Below are 24,509 nucleotides of genomic sequence, written 5' to 3' on the forward strand. Positions count from 1 at the left end.
TAATGTTACTTCATGCAATACTAAAAAAGTTGTTTCTGAAGCATTTTGTCCATTTCCTATCCTATTCAAAAAAACAGCAAAAAAAAAACAAAAAAAAAACTTCCAGTATCCCCAAATATTAAATTCTGCTCTTGTATTTGAAAAACATTTATGCAGCTCTAATTTTGATGATATGATGATTTTAGTCAGGAAAAAATCCAAATATATCGCAGAATTGCTTTAACTGCTTCATTTTTTCCCCACATGAACCATACAACTAGAAAAAGTAACTTGATTTTTTAAACTTGTAAGAATAGCAGGCAAATTATAAGCCTTTAAAAAAAAAAAAAAGAAAAGTATTCATTTGGATTACTTCACCATAACGAGGGGTCTGGCTAAAGTTAACTGCTACTGCTGTACAGTAAGTTTGGGCATTTAGGAAACCACAAAAGGACATTTTGGGTTGAAAATCTGCTTTTATGAGAGATCACAACATGAGTACTTTAAGATACTTAGTAACACTTTAAAAGCTTCTAAAATTAAAACTATGTGCAAAAAAAAAACAGCAGCTATGACATTATGTCGAAGCAGTCTATGCACCGATTGAGGCATCACTTTAGCGTAATACCACTTTGAACCACAAGGTGGTGTAGCGTCCTATCTGCTAACACAAGCTGTTATTTAAGCTAGTATTAGCTCAACATTTGTGCAGAATTCAAGTTACAAAAAACAAGACTTCAGTTTAAAAAACAAAAAGACTGAAGTACTCTTTTAGCAAAATAAAAAAGAATTTCAAAATTGCAAAAAATGCTGCCACCTTGTGGTGAATGTTTTCATGAGATTTTACAGAGGATTTCTACAAAAAGAACCTTTAGAGAAATGTGTAACTGTGTGAAAAGAAAACTCACCTGCTTCTATAATTTTTACTTTCTGTAATAGCTGAAATGTTTATTTATTTTTTACTTTTTCATTCTTCTAAAGGAGAAAAAAAACAACCCACACACAGGCTTCACATCTGTGGTTACACTTGATAAATCATAAATAAACCCATCTGACATAAATAAATAAATAAACTTCAAATAAAAACACTTTACAGGAACAAAATCTACCAAACATGAACATGACTAATACATTAAACACAAATTCACGGTCTTGTTATACACCAAGTCGTCTGTTTTCTTCAGTTTTTGTTTTTTTTAATTTGATTCTTTTAAATCTATTGCTCGTGGATTATGTTGTTTTTCTTTTTCCTGTCCTCAGCTTTTCTTCTTTAATCCAGGAACTGAAACCACACACAGGAAGCTACGGCTGTGTGACAGTGTTGCGGATCATTTCCTCAGAGTTTGTCTTCATCAGAAATGAGTAAATTCACGATAAAGCTACAACATACGCCAGACTGTCGTTCGGTTGCTGACGCTAAACATCGCTCGCCGCACTTCTTTCTCCAACTCGGAGAAATCTTCCTCGTCAGCACACGTGTGAGCAGGTAGCACAAAGGCAGTGTCGCGCAGTCTCTACACGCAGATCTCGATGGGCGTGGTCACCAGGATGCGCCCTCTTTCGTTGTTCTCTCTGTTGACTCGCTCGAAGCTGCCGGTGGAGGATGGCGAGCTGTTGGTGGACATGGAGGAGTACTGGGTGTCCATCATGACCCCTCCCTTTGCCACCACACAGGCAGGCGACAGGCTCTGCTGCTTCAGTCTGTCCACTAGCACGTCCTCCTCAGACGAGGACGAGCTGATGTCCAGAGGTGGCGCGCTGCTCGGCAAACCTCTGCTGCTGCCATTACAGTTCCCATTCTCTGTGTCCAGCATCCAGCACAGGTTGAAGTAGCTGAAGACTTCTTTAACAGAGCAGCGGCGATCCTGCTCAATGGAGAGGAGCCTGCGAAACATTCGCAGGGCTTCATCAGTGAAGCGGCGCCACTGCGACGGCACTGTGGCGGTCCGACGGCGTTGCCAGCGGACAAACTCCTCGTAGAAGGCGTCGTTAGGCATAGCCTTCTCCCAGGGGAAGTTTCCTGTCAGCATGCAGAAAAGCAGCACGCCAAACGCCCACACGTCTGTGCTGTAATCCACACAGAAGCCCTCGTGTCGGGAGGTGTCGCACAGCTCCGGCGCCGTGTACGGGATGGTTCCACTCACACGTTTCACTGGAGATCCTGCGCGCCGTGTCATGCCGAAGTCTGACAGCTTGACCTTTCGGCACTCTCTGTCAAAAATGAGGACGTTCTCGGGCTTGATGTCCCGGTGCACCAGCTTCTTGCAGTGTAGGTAGTCCAGAGCGATGGCCACCTGGTGCACGCAGCGCTTCGCCACCGCCTCAGGAAGTCCCACCTGAACAGAGTACAAGAGAAGGAGGTTACATGAAACTAGAATTTAGGTGGAAAAGGGGAGCAGCAATAAAAGTTCAGAGGATCTAACCTCGCTTTATTGTACCTCATCACATTTACCGGTTTCTTACTAATGCCATGCTTTCTGAGAACCCTCCATGTAAGTAAGGTTTTTTTTAGTAACCTTGTACACGTATATTCGCATCTTTACAACACATACAACTGTGTTTGAAAATAGAGGCAGAAAAAAAGTATGGATATTTAAAAATACAGAGATACACACTGCCTGGCCAAAAAAAAAAAAAAAAGTTGCCACCTGGATTTAACTAAACAAATAGGTACGAGCCTCCTATTGGATAAATACTGCATGGGTGATTGTCTTTCAGCTGGCAACAAGTTATTTAACCCCAACTGGTGCAATGAGTTGCTTTTCGTTTCTTAAACAACCATGTTGAAAGACATATCGTGTGGTCGTGGAAAAGAAGTCAGTCTTAAACGTGAAATCAAATTGAAGAAAAACAACAGTAGCACTCAGGGCTATGTTTAATAGTGAAAGTAAGAGTATTTCCACACAATGCAAAGGGAACTCAAGGGATTGGGACTGAACAGTTGTGTAGCCTTAAGAAAACCACTAATCAGTGAGGCTAACTGGAAAAAAAGGCTTCAATTTACTAGGGAGCATAAAGACTGGACTCTGGAGCAATGGAAGAAGGTCATGTGGTCTGATGATTTACCTGTTCCAGAGTGATGGGCTCATCAAGGTAAGAAGAGAGGCAGGTGAAGTGATGCACCCATCATGCCTAGTGCCTACTGTACAAGCCTGTGGGGGCAGTGCTATTATCTGGGGTTGCTGCAGTTGGTCAGGTCCAGGTTCAGCAACATTATGTGCTCAAAGAATGAGGTCAGCTGACTACCTGAATATAATGAATGACCAGGTTATTCTATCAATGGATTTTTTCTTCCCTGATGGCACGGACATATTCCAAGATGACAATGCCAGGATTCATCGGGCTCGAACTGTGAAAGAGTGGTTCTGGGAGCGTGAGACATCTTCACACATGGATTGGCCACCACAGAGTCCAGACCTCAACCCCACTGAGAATCTTTGTGATGTGTTGGCGAAGGCTTTGTGTAGTGGTCAGAATCTGCCATCATCACTGCACGATCTTGGAGAAAAATTAATGCAACAGTGGATGGAAATAAATCTTGTGACATTGCAGAAGCTTATTGAAACCACAGCGAATGCATGCTGTAATCAAAGCTAAAGGCGGTCCAACGAAATATTAGTGTGTGACCTTTTTTTTTGGTGGTGATTTTTTTTTCCAGCCAGGCAGTGTATATAAAAACCTAAATCCAAAGGTTTACAATATTGTAGTAAACAGATAAAAATCCTGTGCTCATGAACACCATTTTGAATTCCATAATATTTGATATTTATCTTTCAGAGTTAACTGAAAGGAGCTAACCATTCAGACTTTAAAAACATCCCAAAAAACACCTGATAAATGCTGCAGGTGAAAACACCCAGGTGCACCTTTGCTGGCCTTTTATCTTCATGATGCTTCACAGTAAAGAGTCCAGTGGATTTTTGTGTTTTGGCACTAAAAGAGGACCCTCCGTGGTGCCAGTGTGTAATCTGCAGCATGTATGCAGCTGGAGCTTTTCAATTTCGAAGAGGATTAAGAGATAATCATCTGGATTATGTTAACGTTAAACCTACATCAAATATAGATAAGATATTTACAGGAACACCATTCATCCATTTTTACTGCTTATCCGCGTCTGGGTAGCAAAGACAGCAGTCTAGGCTACTGCCGCCACCTCTAGCTCCTCCAGTAGTGCATCGAGGTTCTCCCAAGCCAACCTAGACCTTCACCTTCACCTGGCTCCTTGGTATGTGGAGCAGCAGCTTAAAAGGTGTTAAATTACAGGAATGGCTAAGCTCTCACCTGTGGAGGAATGATGTCAAACAGATCTCCCGCCAACGCGTACTCCTGAGCGAAGATGTAGTAGTCGTCCGTTTCGAAGGCGATGCCGTACATGTTGATGATGAACGGGCAAGGCGACAGGTAGAGGGAGATGCTGTACTCTCTCAGGAAGCTCTTCAGCTTGGTGGTCTTCTTTCTCAGGAACTTCAGCGCCATTTTCGTGCCTGTAAATGAGGACAGGACCGGTTACATAACCTCCAGTCTCACTCCTCCTTTCTTGTTCTTTTCCACCCCATTAAAGCATTTGGGGATTCATTTCACAGCTGTCTAATTGCTTCCAAGAAACTTAATTAAAATAATTTGATGAATAATTAAAATCTCGACAGTCAAATCCTGATGATTTTTACTGTCAGTATTTTAAATCCTCTGCTGGACGAGTTATGTGTGAGCGAGATGATGCCGATCTGCTTTCACGTTTGGGGTTTTGCAGGAAGTGTTGTTTACAGATGGAAACGTGATGTAAAACTTGCACAAAAGCAAATTTTCTTCAGTCTCACCCCCGCTCAGCGTCCGAGAACAAGCGAAGCAGCGAGGGGACACGAATTCCCACGACAAATCTGATAATCTGAGCGAATGCTGAGGGAAAAACCCCAGACAATTACCTGGACAGCTGCCACGTCTGCTTATAATTTCCCCTCCAACAGGCAGTGTGTCAGCAGAGACTTCTCCAATACCACCGGATCAGCTCTCCTAAAGTGTTTTGTGCTTCTTACAGCATTCAGCCACTTTAGAAAGGTCGAGAGGGGCTTTCGTTTAGTCCATGACAGTAAAAGCTCAAAAGGGATTCGTGGTAGGCAGGCTGATGCATTTGGAGGAAGTACATTAATAAGAGCAAAAGGAAAAAAAAAAAAAAAAAACACTGTAAAAGAATTGTAAGTTATATATGGTTGCAGGTTGCCACCATAGCAGTGAAAGGCAATATTTTAGTGTTTTTTTTTTTTTATACTGATAAATACGATGCATTTATTTACATTGATCAATTCATTACTTTTGACTTATAAAAAGATCATATTTTTGTAATCTCTATGTGAATTTCTGGATGTTTGATTGCACTGATCATCGTCACCAGCAGGTACATATGTGAATACATCTGTATTCAGCTAATATACTAGCAGGGCTGTTACATGATGTAGCTTCCTGTTGCAGTGCTGTGAACACATCTGATTTGCACTGATTCCAACAAGCAGCAGGTCCTTCTGCGGTAGTTTTCTCATGTTTATATGGAAATTTAGTTGCTTTGTAAAATATCCTTCTGGCAAAGCTGCAAAAATAAACAACATCTGTTCAGGGAGACTCAGCTGACTCCTGTTGAGCTACAACCGAGCGTTCTGGAGCAGAAACTAAATATAACCTATATTCAGGGGGAAAAATATCTACCCCACTGAACAATCAAGTCCCTGAACAAAACATTTTCCTGTGGAACTGTGACTTACTTATAACTGCTTTATGTGAGTCACAAATAGAAATTCCTTTACTGTCACTTTATTAAGATCATAAGGTACAATTCATTAAAACAAAACCATATACTGGACAATAAACATGTTATTTTGGGAATTAGTGACTGAAAAACTTAATCTTTTTTTCTATTATATCTAATATTTGAATTACATTACATTATTACAATTACATTTAATGTAAAAAATGTTTCTGTAAATAATTCCTTAGTGGTTTTAACAGGGATCAGTCATGCTCATTTCCAGGTACATAATTTAGAGTAGCTTTGCATGACTCACAGTTTAAAATAATCCTTATTCATCTCATACTTTATCTTTATGCAGCCATCTCTTCTGACTTCTTTTTAACCCTCTTTGCCCCACAGGGGGCGTGGGACCTTCATCACTTAATGCCTGTTCTTCCTCTCTCTGAAACCAGCCCTTTTTAGCTCCCTCTTCAATCCAACTTTTATTCTGATTGGCTGCCCCTCACAAATAAAAAGTTTTGACAGCAAATGGGTGGGCCTTTTGTGTGTCGGAGACATCATACAGAACCAAAGCTGAAAAAATATAAAACTGTACAAGGTAGAGCTTAGAGCAGCCTGAGGAAATGCAGGGCAAAAAAATAAGAGCCAGCTTTGAGACTCAGATGGGGATATCAATCTAACTGAATCTACTGAGGCTTTATAGTGTAAGGTAAAGACCCTTCAACAATACAGAGAAATGCCAACAATCAGACGACCCCCCCCCGTAAGGAAGCAGTTGGTGACAGTGGGAAGGAAAAACTCCCTTTTAACAAGAAGAAACCTCCAGCAGCCATCTGCCATGACCGGTTGGGGGGGGGGGGGGGTGAGAGTAGGGAGACAGGACCAAAGACATGCTGTGGAAGAGAGCCAGAGATTAACCCTCTGGGGTCGACGGACACACCGGTGTGTCCAAATGACATCGCCGACGCTGGACGCTGACTCACTGAGTCTCTGTTTCAATCAGAGTTGAAAGTACAGACTTGAAACTACGAACCAGTTTTTAAATTCGTGTTGATAGGCCAAGTAAAACCAGAGTTATGATCAATAATTTATGCCATACTTTTCCTGTATATTGTTCTCATGTTCGATGCGCGTTTTGTTCAGGAAGAAACGTCAAAAACTGGATCTTTGGTGTTGGTTTGTGTGTCTCCATTTCCCTCGCTGTCAGGTTTTAAAAATGGCACATTTGAGTCTGGTGAAGGAGTCGTTCTCATGACTCATCTAGTGACGACACTCCCTGGTCAGTCAGTGGCATGTTGTTCTTAGATGTCACAGAGCGGGTCCTAAAAAAAAGTACCTGGTACCAGGAGTTAATGGAACAGAGTCGAGCTGAGTAGGTGCTAATGTAAATGTGACATAACTGTATACAAGTAAACCACCTGTAGAGGAAACATCTGCTGATGAAACACCAGAATTTCTTTAATTAAAAAAAAAAAAAAAAAAAAAAATCTGTTTCAAAAGGTCAGAAATAAACATGCCTTCATCCATTTCCACAGTTAATTTGATTTTTCTGCTTGACACACTGCAATTTAATGGCTTTGGGAAGATGTTGGTGGTTCAGTAGCAAATTATGAAACTCACGGTATGAGATTTTTTCCATTCATTTGTTAGCGGCACACCTCAAATGGCTGGAAAAGGTCACAATGCGTCTCTGACAGTCTGCAGCCACGTAAAATGGGCAGTGAAGCAGAGACTTTGTGACTCCATAAAAAAAGACCATTAAGAGGCTCAGAACAGATGGGCAACAATTTGGATTTTAATGCGAAAAGGTTAAACAGATTTTGAGTCAGTTAAGTGGTGAATTTAGACAGTCTGGATCCCAATCTGGGCTAAAAATCACTACATAAAAGCAGCCTCCAGTACCTCCAATTTGGCATTCAGAATTATTTCCTGAAAGTAAACACTTCAGTGGCAAATAGCAGTACTTTACCTGCACGAACGCACCGTTATTTCTGACTCAAGAGCTGCTTTAATATTAGACCGTGTTATTACTCTGAGTCACAAAACAGAGTCACAAATGAGAACAACATCTCATTTCCTGCAACTGCAACCTCACAGATCTGCTCATTTTGTGGGCAAATTAGTTTCTGGAGGTGAATCTGGGAAATCTCCACACACACACACACACACACACACACACACACACACACACACACACACACACACACACACACACACACACACACACACACACACACACACACACACACACACACACACACACAACAGGGGATGGATCTAAATTTAAAAAAAATAAAAATTAAAAAAACCTGCCTTCATGGAAAGAGCTCATCAGGGTTTCACCTTCTGGTTTACTTTTCCCTTTATGCAATATGAGCATCAAACAGAGGTGGAATTTAAAAAAAAAAGAATGAATTCAATTAAATGAACTTACTAACATTTTGTTACAGAAAGCTTAGAAAAAAGCTGCGAGTATTTGTTCTGTGATAATCTAACCAGCAGGTTATATTTTAGACTAATTAAACAATTTTATCATCATCATCATCATCATAAGATTATAATCTCAAAATGTTCAAGTTTTAAAGAAATGTATAAAATTTCTATTGCATGGTAGAAATAAAACGTGATCTAAAATGGAAAAGAAAAAACCCTCTCTAAAATATAATTACTGTATTTAAAAAATAGCATAAAAATATAATAAAGTAATAAAATATTAAACTGCGTCCTTTATTTCAGACATGCAAAAATACTAAGAAAAAATGCTTCAGTTTCTAACCTTTAATCATTTTTCTGTCTAAATAGACGACTACCACAGATTTGTTGGCTGTAGCTAGCTAGCTAATGAAGCTAACGTTATATTATTTATTTGAAAATTGTTTATTTGTTGTTATATTATGCTAACAGGCTCTGGCCAATGCCAATAGATCCTAAACTAAAAATTCACTTTAATTACATATTTTATATTCCATTTCCTGTTTTATTATTTTAGTCCACTGAAAAACTTGATTTGATGCTTAATGTTAAATTAGTTTAATCTTAAATTAAGCAGAAACAGATGAACACTGCAAAATATTTAATTAGCATATTGGGTAGAACATTACTTAAGACAGAAGCTAATAACTGTATGTTTAAAGAGGATGTACATTAAAAAGGGTTTTTAGGACAGCTAATAATTTTAATTGAAGTTGCCAGATTTGCAAGCTCACAACAAAATTACTAATTTGCTTTAACATTTTAACATTATTGAGGACAGACTAACATTATGGGTTTTCCATTATGCTTATTAAACAGTTAATTAGGTAGTTATTACTTAATCATATACTAAGTGGAGTTGTTTAGAAAAATCGCACTGGGTTGCTTGAACTGTACAAGTCGTTACCATTACCACCTGGGTAATGTTAATACGTTAGCAGAATATGATCATGAGTGGGTGAACAAACTGTTCCTTATGCTCTCTATAGTTTATGTTTTAGAAGGAAAAATAGAGACCACAGATCAACTTTACCGCTGCATTTCTGACTGCCTGGTGTTTACAGTGTAAAACTAAATTAAGACACGCCACAATCTTTTCTCTCTCTCTCTCTCTCCCTCTCTCTCTCTCTCTCCCTCTCTCCCCCCCTCTCCCCCCCTCTCCCCCCCTCCCCCCCTCTCCCCCCCTCTCCCCCCCCCCCTCCCTCTCTCCCTCTCTCTCTCCCTCTCTCTCTCTCTCTCCCCACATTGCACTGGCACTTCTAATAAAAATATATAAAATTAATACAAAAAAAAGCTGAAACTTATCAGAAAAAAATTTATCAGTTAAAATTAGATAATCTTGAAATTTGAAACAAATATGTATAAAGTAGGTTTAGTTTGAATGTTTTAGGTTTATAAATGTTTTTTATTGTGTTTATGCTGTCTGAAATGCACGTAAATCAGTTATTTTCATTTGTTCTGTAGATAATAGTACAAATACCAGTTAATACCTCTGATTTTGTGGATGACCAGGTCCACCTTTCCATAGGTTCCCTTGCCCAGCTCACGAACGACTTCATAGTATTTGTTGATGTCCAGTTTTTCCAGATTCTGTGCAGCAATCAGCTGGAGTTCCTCCAGGATGTCGATGGAGGCACGGGAGCCATGGGGCACGGAGTTCATGTTGATTGAAGGGATGGGGCTTGGGGGCTGAGGGCTGGTCTGGAGATGGATTTTCCTGGAGAGCAGGAAGGAAAGTGAGGTTTACTGTATCCACCCATGTCTGCATTCTTAGACTATATAGGGGTGCTTTACAAAGCACATTTACTGTATTGTGTTGAAGGTGTACTGCATTCATGTACTGTACTGGTATCAAGGGAAAATGAGAGTACTTTGGGTCAAGACCAGTGAACCATTATGTAATCTTTACACTGTGTTCCTACTTTGAGAAAATACAGTTTCTAAGTCCCCGCTGAAACAAAGAGAGCACAATCATAGAACAAAGGTGGGAATTTTTCCAGAGCCCATTGAATACATGTAGATTTGGTAATTATAACTTAAGACTGACAATGTCTCGCAGCTAGGTTACATACAAAATCTATGTAAAGATGCAAATCTGTTTGGGTAGTGTGAATAGAGGTAATGTAGCATCCTTGCAAGATTAAAATATTTCAGAGGGCGAGCTAATCGTCTTATCATGTGAAGGCGGATCAAGAGGTACGATTAAATGTCAAAAAAAATGAAATTTTTATATAGAAACAGAACAAAAAAAGTGACTGAAATTGTCAAAATTCTTTGTATCTTCTAAGAAAATGTGTTGCTGTAACACAGCCCTAACTATCGACCGTCCTCCTCCTCCCAATAACTTATGAGCAAATATTTTTGGGTTTCCAAAAAACACTTAAATGACTGTATTTAAAAAAACAAAACAGAAAAACTCCACACAGCACATGTGGTAATGAGCATACCATTAGATTTCCAGTTATTGACACACACACAAAAAACCTCTGTTTACTCTTTTCTATAGAACATTTTGTTCCGTTTCCTGTTTTCCTCTTTTTCCTGTTAAAAGAAGTTCTTCCTCCTCACCATCACCAAGTGTTTGTTCATTGGGATTCTCTCTAATATTTTGGGGCATTTGCCTTCAATTATGAAAGATTCTTGAGATAACTGTTTTGTAACTGGCTATGTGACTGTCAGTGCCATTACTGACACCACAAGTTTAAAAAAAAAAAAAAAAAAAAAAACTTGTGGAGCTGTTTCTACTTTTTTCTAGTTTTGTTGAACTTCAGCCTCACAGCAACACCCTGTTTTTTGTTAACCTTGAGCAAAGACATGCAAGTGAAATGACTTAAACAGCTTCAGGTGTGATTGGCGATCTAACCCCTGCTCAAGGTGCTGATGATGACGGATGAAACTAATGAAGAAAATTAGCCGAATGAGTCGATCCCTGAGAGCAGAAAAGTGTTGCTATTTGCAGAGCTGAGCCTCTGCAGCTGATTAACGATCTTCCTGCATTAACGAATGTCTAATTCTGATCTGACGTGTTTCTTCTCCGGCGCGCCTACTGCCATTCACTCTCAGCAAATCTGTCTCACCTTCCGGCTGCTTCTGCTGCCAAGAGAAGCCAAGCAACACTTCAGCTCTCTGAATGACTGCAGAGACTTCGCAGCCCTGATGGCCCAGCAGAATTGCACCATGTCTCATTAACAGGGATGAGAAAGTGTTGAAGGAGACGGGATGCTAGCCACATCCTGTGCTTTGGGTCCATCTGTGCCCGCTTGGCTCCCGTCTACGGTGTGAGAGTGTGCACGATGGGGAAGTGTGTACATGAAACTCAAGTAACGTGTGTGAAAACAATCAACCCAAACAACAGCATACAGTATGCTCCACCAGAAAGAAGCACAGTGAGAGTAAAACTGTGATTTGAGTAAATAAAATCCTATTACTTCAGATTTATTGTACTGAAACAAACGCAGCATGTGAAGCAGAAAATCATTTTCCTGTGTCACTGATATCAGCTTCAGTGTTTGCACTGCGTCAGACCTGGATTAAACTACAGCCAGAGCTCAAACATTTCCTGCTGCTTCACATCAACTGGTGAGAAAAGGGGTGGCCTTTATTATGAAGCAGACAGGAAAAATAAGGTGTTTGTGAGAATTTTACATTATTTTTTGCTGACTAGTCAGCAAACTACTCTCACAGCGGTAATGAAACTGTGAAAAGTGCCATGCAAACCGGAAACAGAGATCATTTGCCTTCAAAGTAAAAGTTTCTTTCATATTTCAAAAGGTGCAAATTTTACTTTGAAGGGAAATGGTCTTCATTTCCAGTTTGCATTTACAGCTCAGAGAGTAAAGGGTGAGTGTCTGTAGACAGGTGTGCAGTTTCCATGTACACGGCGTTGCAAGCAACCATAGCAATCACAAGGAGGTTTTTACTGCATCTGTTTATACCAGCAATCTCCAGCTACCACCAATGGGATGGGAAGTTGCCTTGGGTGGGGTGTCTCTGACCGGTCTCTATAGTTTGACAGCATGTGTCTCCTACAGCTGCATCACTTTCTGCCCTTTAAAAACATCATCAGTATTTACAAACATTAAAAAAAATAAATTAAAATAAAGCATGATGATCAGAATCTATTTTTTTAAGTGTAAGTCTGTTTGGCTGTGCTGTAAATAAACTGTAGTATTTAACTCGACTTGTTACTTCAAACTGTACTTACTGCCAAATACACCAGGACTGACATCTTAAAACTTAAAACTCTGACAGCGAAAATACTGCGTTTAAAATCAAAAAGTCAAAAAGTCAAAAAAAAAAAAAAAAAGCTGTAAGCTCGACTGTGTTGGAGTGACAGCGGGGGATGAAAATGGCCCTTGAAATAAACAGTATGTGCTGAGCATTAAAGTACGACAAGCTGATAAAAAATGAGGACTCAGCTGAACCCAAAGGAGCCAACTGGCTGTCTATCACCGGTCCACTCAGCATCCCTCTGACAAGGTCAATAAAGCACAGAAAGGATGAGACAGCCAGAGTGTTCAGAGCTGCAAACAGACACACTCAGGCGTCTCACTTTACATGCTCGATACGTAGGTAGATTTTAATTAAAATTCAAGCTCTTTCCTTAATAAGGACGTTTTTTGGTTTTTTTTCGTACATTTTGTCTGCTCAGCCAGCAGCACAGTTCACATCCACAACACGGTAAATGAGTCCAACTGCACAAAGAGAGCGAAGCATCTTGCCTCTGCTTTCAGGTTTATTAAATACCAGGAGAAGCACTTTGCACCTCTTTTCTTTGTTCATGTGTCAAACATGTTGCACATGTTTTTACAGCACAAAGATGCTGCAGGGATCTTTTGTTAAAAGACAGTAAATGTGTTTCCATACACCCGATTTGTTTCAGATTCTCATTTTGCGCATTAATGGAGCCCAGAAACCCATTTTATTACTGATACTGCTGCCATTATGTGAACCAAAGTCATCATTTTGTAGCCAGTACTCCATGTGAGAGCATCAGACAAAAAAAAAAAAGAGAAAAAAGTATACAAGAGACTACCTTGTTGCACTAATGTAACACCACAATAATTTCCTAACTTTTGGGATAAATAAAGTGTTGTTATCTATATATTGTACTGTTAGGTTTTGTCCTTATGTGGAGTTTGTGATGTTATTGGACATTAGATTATTGGACTCCATTTCTAAGATAACATTAGCTGGCGTTGCTCCCGAGAGCAAAAAAGATGCACTGAGTGTTTCTTTTTACTCTGTTTATACCCCACTCTGTATTTAATCATTAGTTATTATTTATCTCTGGCTCTCTTCCACAGCATGTCTTTTGTCCTGTCTCTCTCCCTTCAGCCACAACCAGTCATGGCAGATGACTGCCCCTCCCTGAGCCTGGTTCTGCTGGAGGTTTCTTCCTGTTAAAAGGGAGTTTTTCCTTCCCACTGTCACCAAGTGCTGCTCATAGGGGGTCGTTTTAACTGTTGGGTTTTCTCTGTAATTATTGTAGGGTCTTTACGTTACACTATAAAGCGTGACCGTTGTTGTGATTTGGTGCTATATAAATAAAACTGAAACTGAATGAAAGGCCAAAAAAAAAAAAAAGTCATAGAAAAAGCTACTAAAATACCTGTGGACATTGCAGACTTAAGAATAGACTTAGAATATAAAGCGCCTTGAGGCAACTGTAATTTGGCGCTATATAAATAAAATGGAATTGAACTGAACTGAATTGGCCAGTACATCAAGGTAAGTATAAATACTACAATACTGTTTAATTTCAGGGTGGTATGGCCGGGCAGCACGGTGGCGTGGTGGTTAGCACTGCTGCTTCACAGCACCTTGGTCGGGGTCTTTCTGTGTGGAGTTTGCATGCTCTCCCCGTGTTTACGTAGGATTTCTCCAGGTACTCAGATTTCCTCCCATGCAGACATGCAGGTTAATTGGTGATTCTAAATTGCCCATAGGTGTGAGTGTGAATGGTTGTCTGTCTCTCTGTGTTGGCCCCGCGACAGGCTGGTGACCTGTAAAGGGTGTACCTGCCCTATGTCAGCTGGGATAGGCTCCAGCCCCCCCCCCCCCCTGACCCTGAACAGGATAAGCAGAAGAGGGTGGATGGGTGTTTAATTTCCCAATGAAACTGGAAAATGGCAAAATTACTAGGAAAAAAGTGCCAAAATTCTGAGAAAACGTGAACATGCAGATTTAAAAAAAAAACTAACAAAACACCTGCATGTGCATCTGCCTGAGAGACAAACATCAATAACGTGACAATAACGAGTCAAATGGTGGATGCTGGTCTTCTACAAATGAGGCATTTTTGTTGACGGCTCAAGCAGAGAACTCGCCATCCGTTTACTTTCCACTATCGTTAACTTTACCCAACCATACCGACCTTGACATATGCATTAATTACGTTTCACACTCAGTGTCTTCCTGCCATCTCAATCATGTAACCTCCTGAGCATAAACATTTGCTCATGGGTGCTCTCACGCTTCAGTCATATCAAACAGCCTGGAGATGAAAGGAGTCACAACCAGCACTAATTAGGAGCATCATCTTTTTTGCTGCAGCTCCCAGTGCTCCTGCTCAGGGTAACGGTGCCATGGCTGGTCCCCCATGGGCATCAAGGAGTATGGCAGGCCATTTTAACATAAAATCCGATTCACCACATTTACATTCCAGATATCTGAAATTGATTTATGACTAGACGTATTAGTAAATTGAGATATCTCTAATTATGTTTTGACTAGACAAAATACCTATTTGAGATATCTCTAATTACATTCTGACTAGTCGAAATGACGGCAGATTTACCATTCATTTGTATGGCGGCTTCAATTCAAGATATCTTCAATGAATTACTGACTATCTGAAACTCACATTTCAGATATCTACAATTAAATTATGACTAGTCATAAAGTTAATTCAAGATATCTTGTTTTTTATTCTGACTAGTCATAATTCTAATTAAAGATATCTTAAATGACACCATATTTCGAGATATCTTAAATGTATTTTTAGATAGGCAATAAATAGTTTTGACTAGTGCAAATGAAATTCTAGATATCTTGAAAGCAAATAATGACTAGGCAAAACTAAATTAGAGATATCTAGAACTGTAATTTTGACTAGTCAAAATGCCTTTTAAGATATCTCAAAATGAATTACAGATATCTTGAATTAGACGGCTTTTCTATTTAAGATATCTTACATTAACAGTCTGACTAGTCAGAATCACGTTTGAGACATCTTGAGTTACGGAGCATTTTGGCAGAATGTTTATAAGGCAGTTTGTTAAAACGGCCATAAAATCAGAGATTCTGTGCATATTTCTGAAGCAGTCTTTAAGTTCACGATTCTCGCACTCTCCGCATATCCCATACTGAGGAGCTCTTTCTATATTGTTGCATTTTATTACAATTTTGTCCATAACGGCCAGCGTCCTTGCAGCCACCTGAAAATCTACACAGGCAATTGTTTGGACAGCTCAGTACAGCACAAGGGGGCCTTCACGCAATCGTTAAATTCAGATATCTAAAACGTAATTTCGATTAGTCATAATTACGTTTGAGATATCTTAAATTGTAATTAGGGATGTGTGACCCGTCAAATGACAAATTTGAGATATCTTGAAAGGAATTTTGACTCGTCAAAATGTAATTGAAGATATCTTGAATTATTATAATTACTAGCCAGAATGTAATTGCGGATATCTTAAATTACCATTCTGGATAGTCAAAATGTAGTTTTGTCTAGTCAAAATGCAGTTTTAGATATCTGAAATGTAATTACGGATAGTCAGACAAATGGATTTTATGTTAAAACGGCCTGCCAAACAAGGAGCCACGTTTGCCTCTCTGACGAGTGGCGTGAGACTGCCTTCCTGTCATTCTTTCAGTCTGTAAACAAAGCACAGCTGGAACTCAGCCGGTCTGCATTACATCTGTTATTCCCTGATAAGGTTACCTGTCTTTTTGCGCCACACAGCAGGTGGGTGCAGTCTTATGGTGAGAGCGCCTGTTGATGGAAAGCTAGAGTGGCACAGAGTCAGAAAGCTCTGAGTTTTAATGACCTTTTATTTTCCTGCAGCAACAGCAGCAGCAGCGAGGTGGCACAGCTGCCATGGCTACAGTCTGACAATGCTTTGTGTTTTCAGCGGTTCCCTGCAGGATGGGAGCTTCTCTTAGACCGCCAAAATGTCACACTCTGGTTTTTATAATGTCTCTTAGTCACAGTAAAACAAACCAAATACATTCATTTAAGAGCGGCAATACTTGAGATTAAAGATGTCAATTGATGAGAATTGATGAGACTGGGGAAAAAATTTATTTGGTTTGTTTTATGCAATTAGAAAATCATAATTTCAATTTTTCCAACTTGCTTGAGAAACATCCGGACTAAGAGCCTGTATACTGTACACTGGCAGATTACTAATCCATAAGAATAAACATGTATAGTCTTTAAAAAGAAAAAAAAAAAAAAAGAGCCTAGAGATGAAGCCTTACTGCAGCTGCACATATACTCTAAAACTATACACATAAAATCCAGCTACATACAAATTTATTGAACTTGTGAGTACGCCTGGTTCATTACTACTTAATAAAAACCTATAAAGAAAGAAAAATGTGCACCGTAGGAACAAAATGCAGTAACCAATTCTCTCAGGTCACCAAAAAAAGCCTCAGAAAATCAACTGCAGCTTGTAGAGAACAAGAGTGCCAGAGTTTTAACTGGGACAAAGAAAAAAAAAAAAAAAAACACACCACATGGTTAATGTTTGAGTCCCTGTAGATACTTCTAGTTAGTTTCAGGCCAGATTTAAAGCTGAAATTTCTTGTCTATTTTGAGACCCATTCCTGAACTCACTGATCCACAAATCTCTGGTTTTATGGAAAATCTAAGGAGACCACTGATCACTTACAAAAGAATCGTATTACTGCTGTGACGATGAGTAAACCTGACAAGCCCGACACAAGTGCTGAGTAATGGTCTCCCAGTGCTGCAGGAAAAAAAAACAAAACAAAAAAAACAGCCTCCGCCACCTCATTTGTGTTCAGGCCAGCATCGACTTGTAAAACATCGGCACCCAATTAATCATTTGTAATGTGAAATCAATGCGTCACCAGGCTGAAAAATATTTAATGAACAAATGCTGCCATCTTAAACCATGCTTGGCTCCCTAGAAAAAACTTTTATACCTCAGAAGGGTCACAAAAACAAGATAATGAATCAGGAGATACAAAAATAAACCAATAAATTACTGAAAAACATGAAAGACTATCACAAAATAAAGATATTTATGTGACCTTCAGGATGGACAGTATTAAAGTGTCGAAGGCTGTGTAATAACCAGGGTTCTAGCTAGCGCCTGATCGCCCAGAGCTGCATCTTGCTGAGGTATCGTCACGCTGGGCTGAGAATTTCCACTATCTGATTGCTATAGTCAGTTAGCTAGCGGTGTGGCCATTAGCACTAGCAAGCAACCAATCATACAGACGAGACCCTTTTCACTGATTCCATAAAAGACGACACTGATGATTGTGATCACAAGCCATCGTGCTGTGATTCTAGTTCATATTTCAGTACATCCTTTTTATTTTCCTTTCAACCACCTTAAGAGTCCAAATTCACTTCTTATTTATTAGATTAAATTGAACAAACAGCTTTAAGGAAGAGGTAGGATCAAAAATCTTCATCACAGCATTTTTTTTTTTTTTGAATATTAATTTCGCTTTTGCACGAGTGCATATGGTTCATTGGGGATTATTCTTCTATCAGGAGTATATAAAATACAAAATGTTATGACTAATACATAAATAACAACCAAAACAATAGTCTCCTCTTGGGCCCACAACACATGGCTCATTTGTGTTAATATTCCCGCAGTGTGGTTTTATAAAAATGAATAAATAAAAATTTTGACTTATTCTTCTAAACTTTGTGGCATAAATTATTCAGTTTCTAAGATACTTAATAACTCAAACTTACAGCAGAGAGACCCTACAGTTCTAATAAGATTCGCATCAGCCTCACGTGTATGTTATAATAGGAAATTTAGTCATGCTAACATGCTAAACCAAGATGTTAAAAATACAGAACAGTAACCTACTTAGTGTAGTGGGTATTGTAGCGGTTTGATCTTAGCCTTTAGCTCAGAAATACACTTTGGCTGAGTCGAGTATTAAAGAGTATGGGATTTATGCTCGGGGGGCGGGGGCGGGGGGGTTCAGTCAGTGAATTTAATTCTGACTAGAGTGCATGTGAGTGATTCTGACCCCTTTCACAGCAACAATTCATAAATTAATCCCCATTCAAATCCCAGCATGAGCTACATAATTCTATTTTAAAATAAATCTGAAAATGGAGAAAATAAAGGAAGTCAAAGATCTGATGGCAGATCTATTTGACAACTAACATTAGGAAGAAATTAAATCTGTTGGAGTGACACATCCTGTAGCTCATTAATATGTCATGGCAGATGGTTTGTTACTCACAACCATCTGGTGGAAGTTGTCTTTCGAATCCATTTGGAAAAGGGTGAAGGCACTTTTGAAAAATATTTGGAAGGTGACTGGATTAATCAACTGCCAGTCGACATGTATCATAGGCTAACAAACAGATCAAATAACTACCAGGCGATAAAGTTTTGCTTTTTTTTAAGGAAAAAAAAAAGGCTTCAGTGCCATTCTTCGCTTTTATTTCAGTAATGAGCTACAAAGGCATCAAGTGCATCACTGCTCATTTCTTTGGTTTTGATTTGGTAGTTGTGGTTTCAACACACTAATGGCTGCCTTTGAAGGATGCCAATTTCAAAGATTTCTCAATCAAGTTAGGGATTTGATTTCTTTATTTTGGTTTGATCTGATAAATATCCACGATCTGTTTTTGGCCAGTTCTTCTTGAGAATTTAACAATACCGGTGTCTGATTGTTCAACAGTGCCGGTTATTGGACAGAGTGCCCAATTGTAAAAGCATTAACGTATCATTCAAATCAAGCATTTGCCCATATGCTCTTCTAGTTTCACTTTTTGTCACAACAAAAACACAATAGAACCCTATATAGGACACAGACTGGTCGGCCCAATGGTTTTATAGTTTTTATTGTTTATTCTTTGTTTTGAAAAGGACCAACTTAGAGAAGTAAGTAACAGAAAAAGAGCCATGCACCAGATTTAGCTACCATTTCACTTCCATCAGCAGTCCGTAGGCAGGTATAAACAATTCTAATAAATAAAGTATAAACTACTATCTAAGATACTATAAAAGTAACATAATCAACTATACATACAAAGCCTAAAACCCCTCCAGCATAATTCCCACACACAGACTATATAAAACCAGGATACTAAAGAACACCATTGACGTGAAAAAAAAAAAAAAAAAAAAAAAGTGAAAATCCTCCCGGGCTTGTTGCTTTCCTTCATGGCGGAGCTTCTTTTAGTAACTCACCACCACATGTAGACCTGAAAGCTGTGGTCATTTGTTTTGATTAAAGTTTTTTCTGGAACTACAATAACAGACCATTATAAAAAGGTTCTCAAAACTGAACGGTATTTATTAAGCATATCACATTTATGGTTTGTCCATTGAGCTCGTGGAGCCTGACAGGATAACTGAAGGTGAAGGTTTTAGTCTTCCAATCTTGAGAATCGAGCCACAGACCGCACCTATTCGGGATTTGAGTTGTGACAGTCTGGCAGCTTGTTTAACTGGCTGCATTACTGCCCTAATGTACTTAAAACTGTTTTACATGAAGCGAATAATGGCTTCATTTATTATTATTAATTAATTAGTTTCTTCAAAAGCAGTAAAAATCCAACACATTCTAGCTTTTGCTGTTCTGTGTCACATTTCATTGTGTACTGAGTATGTTTGGGGATTTACTGGCCAAATAAAATACATTTTAGGCCGTCTCCTTGAGCTGTTTTTCAGTGGATTGAATGACTGAAAAAAGTCTTTAAAACAATCAATAACCTAGGTAATCAATAGCAGCAGCTGCACGGTTCTCTTGTTTTTACCATATATTTTATTAATGCCACAAAATGGTTCCAGTTCAAGCTCTAATGGCCTGAAATGTCTTCTGGTTGCTGTTGGTCATCAGTCATTTTCTGTCGAGCCGAGTCCACTGAACTCTGTGAACCGACTGGCCCAATTACACTAAACTCCATCTGCAGAAAATCACCACAAGCTGAACAGAACAGTCACAAAAAGCAGCCAGTCAGTGACAGAAAATGAGGACTTTTAGCTGTTTGCTGCTGATGCCTCCTCTCAGTTCACTGGCTTGTTTTTAGCTTAATTATTTCCCACCAAGTATAAAATAATATTTCGATTGAACTTCTCACATAACAGAATTTGCAGCTTATTCCTCAACTTATATGACAGTAAACACATGGTTTATGGTCCAGGCTTCCTAAACACTATGATTTGCTGCTCTCCTCTGTCAGGTATGATAGTAAACTGAATATTGGGGGTTTTGGCTTTTGGTTGGAAACAAAATTAGACATGAATGATTGCTGTGAGGCACTGTGAATGTCATCTCTCACAGCTGAATTATACTGTTTAGAGCAGGGAGATGACTGTTTCATTATCACCTATTCCACTCAGAACTGAAGAAGTCACCTGGGCAAACAGTGATTTTTTTTTTTTTCACACTTTTTAAAACATTTTTGAGAAGACAATAATTAATAATTATTTAAATGAGGAAATGACAAATTAGTTGCATCTCAGGCTAAAACACCCATTACAAAGTGTTGATTTGTTCTAACAGAGATCAAAAATCTAAAAAGATATAAATATATAAAATTACTAAAATGATGATCAATCAACCACTTAAATAACAACTGACTTTTTGCCTAAAAGTATCAAGTATTGTCTGGTCTGTGAGGATTTCCTGCTTCTCTTTGTAATTTATAACATTGAACTGATTATTTCAGGATTTTTGGCTTTTAGTAAGAAAAAAAAAAAAAAAAATCACTATAAAAGGCTCACACCTGGCACTGTGAGCTAAAACCTTACACTAGATAGAAGATAGATGTAGCCACACTGTGGTCATCACCGATTGGTCAACTCACTTTTGAAGCCAGTCTCTAGTGGTTGTTAGAGGAACTGCAGCTTTGTTTCAGCTATGGATTTTGCCTCCTGGCTAAAACATTACAACCCCTCTGAAATCTAGGAGGTCCTGGTCATCAGTGCCTAGTGACTGAGAGGTCCAAAAGAGGGCCAAACCACAACCCAGAGGGCATGTTGAGACATCTGTAACTCCAAACCTCGACTTCAGGGATGCCACAAAAAGTATGGGTTGATCTGTTTTATGAGTCATACAGAAAAATTACCTAAAACTAAACTGAGCAGTCTTCATCCTACCAAGGATTTATCCCCTTAGCAGGCCCAGAAAATGCTGACTGTTGCCCTCTCTGTGCTGGTTGTTGTTGGCCTTTCAGCTCCATCCTTTGTCATTCAGCTCAACGCCAGTGAGCTAATGCTAACGTGTGAACTGTTATTCTTTAACTCTGCCCACTGAGAAGCAACAAAACCAAAGAGATTATTTCTGCCCCGTGAACTGCTCGTTCCCCTGGAAATGTTTGCAGAAGTCAGACTGCATCATGGGCCAGCCGTAACGGCTCTGGAGTTCACTCTCCCGCTGAGAGCGTGGACCTGTCCTCCTGTGTGGCGGCTCGGCCCCTCCGGTGAGGCTCGGCCCTGCATTCTGGAGCCGTGCAGCACATCAAAGCAGCCGCCTTTAACTGGCTCGACCTCCATCGCCTGAGAACACTGGGGCTTTATGCCTGCACGCTCAGCGGCGCATCACTGGGCGCTCTCCTTTAATGCCGATCATTTCGGCTGCTCTGATCCCCACGCAACAGAAGGCGGCGATACCCTCTTTGTCTGATTTAATCTCTTCTTCTCTGACTGTCTTTCTCCTGCCTGCTGAGGAGATGTGCAAATAATATCATGCGCACATCTCAAAACAGGATTGAAGAAGCGAATATTCTTCTGTGAAATGAAAGGTGAGATTTTAACAGAGTCAAAACCCTGAAACACAAAGGTGCCAAATGTGTCTATCGAAGGCCACACTGAGGCCAGACGCAGGTAAAGCTGTCACTACCTCATTACTACCTCAATTTAGGCTGCTTACTAATAACGGTAACTCAGCTTCACTTGTTGTTTGAAACAAGCAGCGACCTCCTCGGCTGAAACATGGAGCCCACCAACTCCAAAAACGCGCAGTTCCTCTAGTGGCCACTTGAGGCTCCCTCCAGAAATTACTCATTGTCCCCAGACTCCCATATTAAAATGTCCAACTTTACAGCACAAATAAAGATGTTTATAGACAGCTACAAAAAAACAACTTTGGCCTTTAGGGATAGTTTCCATCTTTATAACATTTCTACAAGGCAGCAGATTTTTTTATAACCTACCCATTTGGATTTTGTTAAGGCTTAAAGTTGTGACTAGTATTATGGGTTGCTGTACGGTACAGACCATTCAAGAAGTTTTTGCTGCCGTTTCTGTGACAAAAATTCTAGTCTTTTATTAGCCTGTTATTCAGTTAGCACTAATTAGCAGATAATTGCATCCCGTATAGTTTACGGGTGTGGTTTGCCAACAAAGCTCACTAGGTTTGGCTGATGAATGCACTCTACACTCTTCACAAAAGTGTGGAGTCCAAACACCAGTGGGTGACATCACAGCGTCTACATCGATATTTAAAGGTCCGTGCTGTACCGAGACAGAGTGGGGCCACTCTTCACAACATCTTCATCATCAGTTTGTCCATGAAAGCTTTAGAAATAAATAGTATCATCAATAACCCCCAGAGTGACAGCGATAACTGTGTTTGAACAAGAGAGAGTCCAGAAAAAAAAAATGGGGCTGTATCCCAAAAAATATATATAAATTTAAGCATTTTTTTCTACTGAAAGTTTTCATCAAGCTGTGGACAGAAGAGGTTGAGACAAAAGGTCGATTTTTAGGGGTTCGATTGTAGCAAAGTTCCCTTCTTTGCATATCAAAGAATGTGGCCTCAGAGGCCACATACAGGTGAATCTTTGTCATCAGAGACACTGAATTCTTAGTGTTTGGCAAATCTGTCTCATTTATGCTTGAAAAATGATCAAATGTTGATAATCAATCGACTAATCATCTTCCACTAACATCAAAGTAATACTTCTGATGTATGGGTCTGTATCCTTTATGCAGAGCTGGTGTCAGAAACACCATTTACAGACACTCAGACAAGAAACCTGCAGCACAAAGAGCTAAACTGTGGATGAGAGCTGCACACACAAAGCGTGCATTATATGCCAGCGTGCAGCACATGAGCAAGAAACCTGGTCTGTAAGTGCAGAGGGAGGAAAGTCAATACCAGATATTGTGGCTCTGAGACAATAGCTTTACAGCACCTCTATTGTTCTGCTCTGGTTTGGTGCAACTTTTTTTTTCCATTTTTAATTTACAGCTGTATATCTAGAATAAACAGCAGCCTGCACGGCATCTTCAGAGAGTGCAAAGCCCAGCGTTGCTGATGTCTAAACACAACAGCCGTGCAGTGTAATGCTTCAGCATTAGAGCAGCGAGGCATCACTTTCAAGCAGAATTTGAGCTGTGAACGCACGAAAACACACCTGGAGGCACCGAGCAGCGGTTCGCGAGCTGTTAACTGGTTTCACTGGGAGAAAAATAAGAAGAAGGAAATCTGCTCTCACCTTGGAGAATGTGCTGAAAGCTGTCAGTCCATCCAGCCAACGCTCGGCTCCTTCGCCGACTCGGAGTGAAACCTCTGCGGGGACTGACTGCTCGTACCGCCGCCGTCTGCCACTGTGTCCGCCGCGGACTCTCCGGAGCCGCGCTCTATTGTCTCCTCACTCTGCCGGCGGACCCGCCCACAGCCTCCGACGTCCAATCAGAGTGCAGAGCGGCAGTGACGCCTTCCAGGACTGCAGGAATTTGCATTGCGACCCAATTAAAAAAAATGCCAACACCCATGACAGATCATCTCACCTTTGCGCCTGTGGAGGTCTTAAGCCCTGGATTCCAATTGGCTGTTGATCAAACATATTACTTCCTGTGCCCACTATGTGGCCTTATGCCTTTTTTCCACTAGTACCTTCTCTTAAAGTACTTTAGGACTGTATGTGATTGGGTGAATTGTTTTGAGTACTCCACTGAGTAGAAAAGGTGCTTTATAAGTACTAGTCTATTTACTACATTCACGCACTTAAAAGTAAACAAAAAAGCTTCACAGTTTACCACCGCTGATTGCTGAGGTCTGACCAGCCAACAAAAACATCTAATCTGATGCACCTCTAACAGTGCTAAGGCTAAGCTAAAGG

The 24,509-nt window shown here is 39.9% G+C and overlaps 1 protein-coding gene across 1 annotated transcript; it reads right to left on the reverse strand.

Annotated features, from left to right (window-relative positions):
* Positions 1–24,018, reverse strand: unm_sa1261 (un-named sa1261). The gene is made up of 4 exons (XM_030734952.1): positions 23,883–24,018; positions 9,682–9,908; positions 4,261–4,463; positions 1–2,315 (listed from the first exon to the last, which is right to left on the reverse strand). Exons 2-4 carry the CDS (start codon positions 9,851–9,853, stop codon positions 1,494–1,496), a joined length of 1,197 nt encoding a protein of 398 aa, XP_030590812.1. The 5' UTR covers positions 9,854–9,908; positions 23,883–24,018; the 3' UTR covers positions 1–1,493.
* Positions 24,019–24,509: the final 491 nt, after the last annotated feature.

Source organism: Archocentrus centrarchus, chromosome 8 (genome assembly GCF_007364275.1).
Source record: "Archocentrus centrarchus isolate MPI-CPG fArcCen1 chromosome 8, fArcCen1, whole genome shotgun sequence".
In the NCBI taxonomy this organism is placed as follows: Eukaryota; Metazoa; Chordata; class Actinopteri; order Cichliformes; family Cichlidae; genus Archocentrus; species Archocentrus centrarchus.